The sequence below is a fragment of the Papio anubis genome, chromosome 13, assembly GCF_008728515.1.
Source record: "Papio anubis isolate 15944 chromosome 13, Panubis1.0, whole genome shotgun sequence".
Classification (NCBI taxonomy): Eukaryota; Metazoa; Chordata; class Mammalia; order Primates; family Cercopithecidae; genus Papio; species Papio anubis.
In genome coordinates this window covers 82,189,794-82,195,793 of record NC_044988.1, presented here as the reverse complement: position 1 = coordinate 82,195,793, position 6,000 = coordinate 82,189,794, and the positions used below count along the sequence as shown (strand labels likewise).

The 6,000-nt window shown below is 43.1% G+C and overlaps 1 protein-coding gene across 5 annotated transcripts in view; it reads left to right on the top strand.

The window, feature by feature from the left end:
* Positions 1–3,824: 3,824 nt before the first annotated feature.
* Positions 3,825–6,000, top strand: part of INIP (INTS3 and NABP interacting protein) — a 36,486-nt gene continuing 34,310 nt past the window's right edge. The window contains exons 1-2 of one of the 5 annotated variants that reach the window (XM_003911354.5): positions 3,825–4,073; positions 5,193–5,273. In XM_003911354.5, coding sequence (XP_003911403.1) covers positions 5,249–5,273 — 25 coding nt within the window. In that variant the 5' untranslated portion in view covers positions 3,825–4,073; positions 5,193–5,248. The remainder of the gene's footprint in view (positions 4,074–5,192; positions 5,274–6,000) is intronic. The other 4 variants (XM_021927263.2, XM_031654407.1, XM_031654408.1 and 1 more) reach the window with 4 other exon arrangements.

The following is a 6,000-nucleotide window of genomic DNA, read 5'->3' as shown; positions in this document are numbered from 1 at the left end:
GGAGGCTGAGGTGGGAGAGTCACTTGAATCTGGAGGCAGAGGTTGCAGTGAGCCAAGACCACACCACTGCACTCCAGCCTGGGTGGCAGAGTGAGATTCTGTCTCAAAAAAAAAAAAGCTAGTCAAGTGGAGCAGTGAGAGTAGAGAAAGAACAAAGAAATCTGAAGAAATCTGTAATTGGTTGTGATCAATTAGTTGTAAATACCACTGAACTCAGACCAGCCAAGGCATTTTGTGGATCCTGATGTATTAGTTATATATTGATGTCTAATAAGTTATCCCAAAATTTAGTGGCTTAAAACAAGACACAGCCAGGCGTGGTGGCTCACGTCTATAATCTTAGCATTTTGGGAGGCTGAGATAGGTGGATCACCTGAGGTCAGGAGTTCCAGACTAGCCTGACCAACATGGCGAAAACCTGTCTCTGCTAAAAATACAAAGTTAGCTGGGTATGGTGGCAGGCGCCTATAGTCCCAGCTACTCAGGAGGCTGAGACAGGAGAATGGTTTGAACCTGGGAGGCAGAGGTTGCCGTGAGCCGAGACTGCGCCAATGCACTCCAGCCTGGGTGACAGAGTGAGACTCCATCTCAGAAACCAACAAAAACAACTACAAACAAGCCATATTTACTATCCTACATAGTTTCTGTGGATTAGAAATTTGTGAACAGCTTAGCTCGGTGGTTCTAGCTCAGGATTGGTTTCAAAGCTGCAATCAAGGTGTCAGCCAGAGCTGCAGTCATCTGAAGGCCTGCCTAGGGCTGGAGGATCCACTTCCAAGGTGGATCATTACTTGACTGGCAACTTGGTGTTGGTTTGTTGGTGGAAGGCTTGCCTCAGTTCTTCTTTATGTGGGCTCTCCACATGGACTGCTTTAGTGACCCCGTGACATATACATGGCTTTCCTTAGAGCAAGTGACCCAAAAGAGGCCAAGGTAGACACTGCAATCAGTGTCACACACTGACACTTCCACAATATCCCATTGGTTACTTGGGTCAAGTTTATTCAACGTGGGAAGGGATGACAATAGGAGGGCTGTCTTGGAGGCCACCACATTTTGTTGTATACAATCTTCATGATATTTCATATTAATACTCTAATGAGTTAGAATTTATGTTTAATAGAAAATAATAGCTTATAGATATGAGGCATCTGGTTTGATTTTATTTAATCTTTAAAACAATGGTGTAAGGTAGGTGCTTTTAATACCCCTTTCCACAGATAAGGATGTTGAGGAACAGATAAATAACTTGTCCAAATGTTCACCCAGTAAGTGCAGGGCCAGGTTCTAAATCCAAGTTCTAAACTGCTAAGATTCAGGGTAATTTGTTACATAGCAATGGATGACTAATACCGTAATTGTCTCAAAGTGCTACACATGATTTTAAAGGTTGTCTAGCCTCATGCAGATCCCCAAATACTTTATCACAAAATACCAGAAAAGGAGGTTAGGGTGGTTTCAGTTGGAAATTAGGGACTATTGTCAACTCTACTTTGATATTGAAGGTCTGTAACCACAGTGGTTTCAGGATAAAGTAATTCACAGACTGCTATTAGTTAATAGAGCCAAGGGGCTATAACATGCACTCCTGTCTTGGATTTTCTCCTAATATATTTCTCAGCTGACCTTTTTTTTTTTTTTTTGAGACAGGGTCTATTGCTCTGTTGCCCTGGCTGGAGTGCAGGAGTGGAGTGCAGTGGTGTGATCATAGCTCACTGTAGCCTTGACCTCCCGGGCTCAAGCGATCCTCCTACCTCAGCCTCCCAAATAGCTGGGACCACAGGTACACACCACCATACCTGGCAAATTTTTTAGATTTTTTCTAGAGATGAGGTCTCACTATATTGCCCAGGCTGGTTTCAAGCAATCCTCCTGCCTTGGCCTCCCAAAGTGCTGTGATTATAGGCATGAGCCACCACACCCAGGCTCAGCTGACCTACTGACCACTTGCCAAGATACCCAGTACAACAGATTGTTCATTGTTTATATTCTAATAGTAAACATTTATTGAGTACTTATTATGTGCCAGGTGCTATTCTAAGTGATTTACGTATACCCAATCATTTATTTTTATTCCCATCTTATAGATGATAGAACAGAGGCACCAAAAGGTTAAACCAGGGCTCACAATCATTAAGTGTTAAAGCTCGAATTTGCATTCAAGTAAACTGACTCACTATTAACCATTGCGTTAGAGGTTAACACAGTGAGGCAAAAGTTCCAAAAACTCTAGGAGAAGACAGAAGGGTTTCAAGGGCTATGACCTACCAAGTAAAAGGCAAAATAATCGGAAGCAAGTTAAATTTATCTTTCTCCTGATAATGTTCTTTCAATTCTCAGAGGCTGAATTTGCTAGGAAATTATAAAATGTTGTTTAGGGTTAGATCTCTTTTTTCTCTCACCTCCTTAAATAAGCTTTGTTCAGAATGTCCATTTGAAACTTAGACTGGAACTTTCTGTACCCTAGTTTCTATATTGCCTAGCTAGGCCACAAAACAAAAAAAATTCTAAGGTTCTATCAGCCATTTAGATCTCAGTCATCTTTTTAGTCATACTAGAACTCACAAAGTCCTCTTAACCGAAAGGGCTCCTGGCCTACCATCAAAATGCTCATGTGTTAGGCTTTATATCTGGATTAAAGTAAAGTCAGCAAGAACTGGTCTCAGAGGAATTCTTTCCTCCAGAACAGAGGCAATGTGTGAGATTTAAGAACTCAGGCCTTAGCATCTGGGAGACCTTTCAATTTGAATCTTAGCTCACTATTTGACATAGAGCAAGAAACACGAGTCTCAAATGTAAATCAGGAAACAACAGGACCAGAGCTGATGCACAGGAAGCACTTTGCATTGTAGAAGGCACTCAATAGCTGCTTGGTATAGAGTAAATACATGCTTGGTTTTGAGTAAATAAATACTTGGTATTGAAACGATTATTTCAGTCATTGATCTGTGCACAAGAAAATTGTGTATCATAAACATTTTACTCTTGAGCAAACATCGATTATTAAAAACATATGTTCAAATTCATTATCCATTCTATTTAATTAAATGCTTGAGGCGCTTGGGGAGCTTACATTTGTGATTTAAGTCTGTGTGTTTTTCAAATGTATCTTTCAGAAGAGATTAAGACACTGCAATTTTAAGCAGGGCAGTGTGGCTCACGCCTGTAATCCCAGCACTTTGGGAAGCTGAGGTGGGCAGATCCCTTGATGCCAGGAGTTCAAGACCAGCCTGGGCAACAAAGCGAGACACTGCCTCTATAAAAAACATTTTTTTAAATTAAAAAAAGTGCAATTTGAACACATGTCAATATAAGATTACCTTTTAATTCAAATGTGTAGATATCTATTGTGCTGGAATCAGGTGGGCAGCAGGTGATCTCACTCGTGGCATCTTGGTGTTCTGCGATGTGGCACATCCACTTCTTAAATGCAGATTATTGCACTGTAATAAAAATCCTCCATGTTCAGTGCTTTCATTGTGTATAATTGTGTAAACTGTAGACAAAAAATATTCCTGAATTTGTGTGTGTGTGTATGTGTGTGCGCGGATGTGCAATCCGAGATGGTTGTTAAAGCTCGAAAGCGAGCTTAGCCTCTAGACTCGCCTCTCCTCCGAGGCCCAGCCAAGGTGGACTCGCACCGTCACAAGACCGGCCAGGCCGTGGCAATGAAGCAGCAGCCAGTCTTGGTGCTAGGGACCCAGTTGTTCTCCGTCCCGCCCCTGCCTGACAGCCCCGCCCTGCCCCGCCCCGGGCCACGCCCCCCGCCCCCCCCCCCCAACAGTACTGCTTGCATCTCCCGTGAGCCTCTTCGACTGTCACTCTTTGGAGAAAAAGTGACGTCTGCACTGAGGTGGCCGCTAAAGTGCGAATCGCGACGGGTGGTGGCCGTTGGGTCCCGGCGGGAGGCGGGGTTTCCGCTCCCTGGGGCGCACGTCAGTCAGGAGGCGGAAGCTCAGCGGGGGCGGGAAGGTTGTAGTGCGGTGAGTTGAGCTCCTTTTGCCTAAGTGGTCGCGCCCCCTTTAAGAGCCGCGATTGGAAAGCGAGGCGGTCCCGGTGTCCTCGGGTCCCAGGTAAGTACGACAGTCTGGCGGCACCGGGGAATGGAAAAGTGTGGCCCCGGTCCTAACCTGCCGCCGCCGTCTTTGTTGCTACAGGCAGCGACCTCCCCTCCGACCTTGCCACCCAACATTTCTCGCTCCTACTTGCTTCCTTCGTCTCGTTCACAGCCCTGGCCCAGTCGGCTCTGCACGCCCGCAGGCAGGGACCTTTCTGGCACGCCAGTCTAGCCCTGTCACAAGATGGCCCTGTTGTCCTCCAGTCCTAACCCGGCATTGTCAGCCGCTGGAGACACCTAACGATTCGTTTATTAAAAACCGGTGCCTGTTTTCTATTTCTTATGTCTTTCCCGGCTCCCTAGACTAAGGCGTCACTCTTTGCTCCCAATGAAATCAATTATGTGCCTCCGGCACTGTGCCCACCTTTTAAAGAGCGCGTTTGTTAAGCTTTTTTTTTAAAAAAATTAATAGTATATGGTTGCTTGAATAAGACTTTATTTTCCCATCGGATTATATGTTCCTTGAGAGTAGGAGTAGGATCTTGCTCATCTTGGATCTCCCCAGGATTTAGTATGAAAGCATGAAGTTTGGAAACCAGCAGCCCAAATAATTCTTACTAGCTTTATGACCCTGGGTACGGTCTCCTCATCTATAAAATGTTGATAAATAAATAAAGGAACTAATTTCGAGCATCTTACACAGTGTATGGTGTAGAGCAGGTACACTACTCCTTTTCTTTTTTTAGCTTTCAGCGTACACAGTAGTTGCTGGGTATGTGTTTTAGACGAATGCAGAGACACCATAGGTGAATGATTTTTTTTCCTAACAGCATGATTGTATTGACTCTTATCAATTGGTTGATATATTTGGTAAATACAACCTAATGTTTATTAAAGACAGTAATGCTAAATGGTATGAACATCTGCAAGAATAAACAATGCCGTATTTAATTAAATGCTTGAGACACTAGCAGAGTTTACATGTGGGATTTCAGTCCGTGTACATTTCAAATGTATCTTTGTGAAGAGGTTAAGAAACAGCAAACATTTCATTGTAAGGAGGGAGGCTAACTGTTCCTTTTAGTTTGTGATTAAAATATGGTGCATTGTATATGTGTGTACACATATTTTACAGGTGATTGTGAAGTGCTGACCAATTGCCACTGGACATAATTGAAACAAAATAGGAAAATGGCAGCAAACTCTTCAGGACAAGGTAATGACAGCGGGAATTTCTTTACTAGGAACATTTTCCCCGTATAGTAAATGTATTGGAATAAGAGAAAATTTAGCATAGGGCAGTTACTGTAGCCAGAATTTAAAAAATGAATAGCAGGACAGGAGCGGTGGCTCACTCCTGTAAGCCCAGTACTTTGGGAGGCTGAGGCGGGTGGACTGCTTGAGGTCAGGAGTTCGAGATGAGCCTGGCCAACATGGTGAAACCCTGTCTCGACTAAAATACAAAAATTAGTTGGGTGTGGTGGCAGGCACCTGTAATCCCAGCTACTAGGGAGGAGAATTTCTTGAACCCAGGAGGTGGAGCTTGCAGTGAACCGAGATCGCACCACTGCATTCCAGACTGGGCGACAGAGTGAGACTCCATCTCAAAAAAAAAAAAAAAAAAAAAAAAGCAAAGAAAAAAACTACATTTGAAATACACTCATGTGCTGAATAATGACATACTGCTTATAGGATGGTGGTCCCATAAGATTATAACGGAGCTGAAAAATTTCGATCGCCTAGTGATATCTTGATAATCCTGACCGTGTGTAGGCCTAGGCCAATGTATGTGTTTGTGTCATTTTTAACAAAAAAGTTTAAAAAGTAAAAAATTAAACATTTTAAAAATAGAAAAAAGCCTATAGAATAAGGATATAAAGAAAATACTTTTTTTTTTTTTACAGCTGTACAGTGTTTTGTGTGTGTCTTGTTGTTGTTGTTTT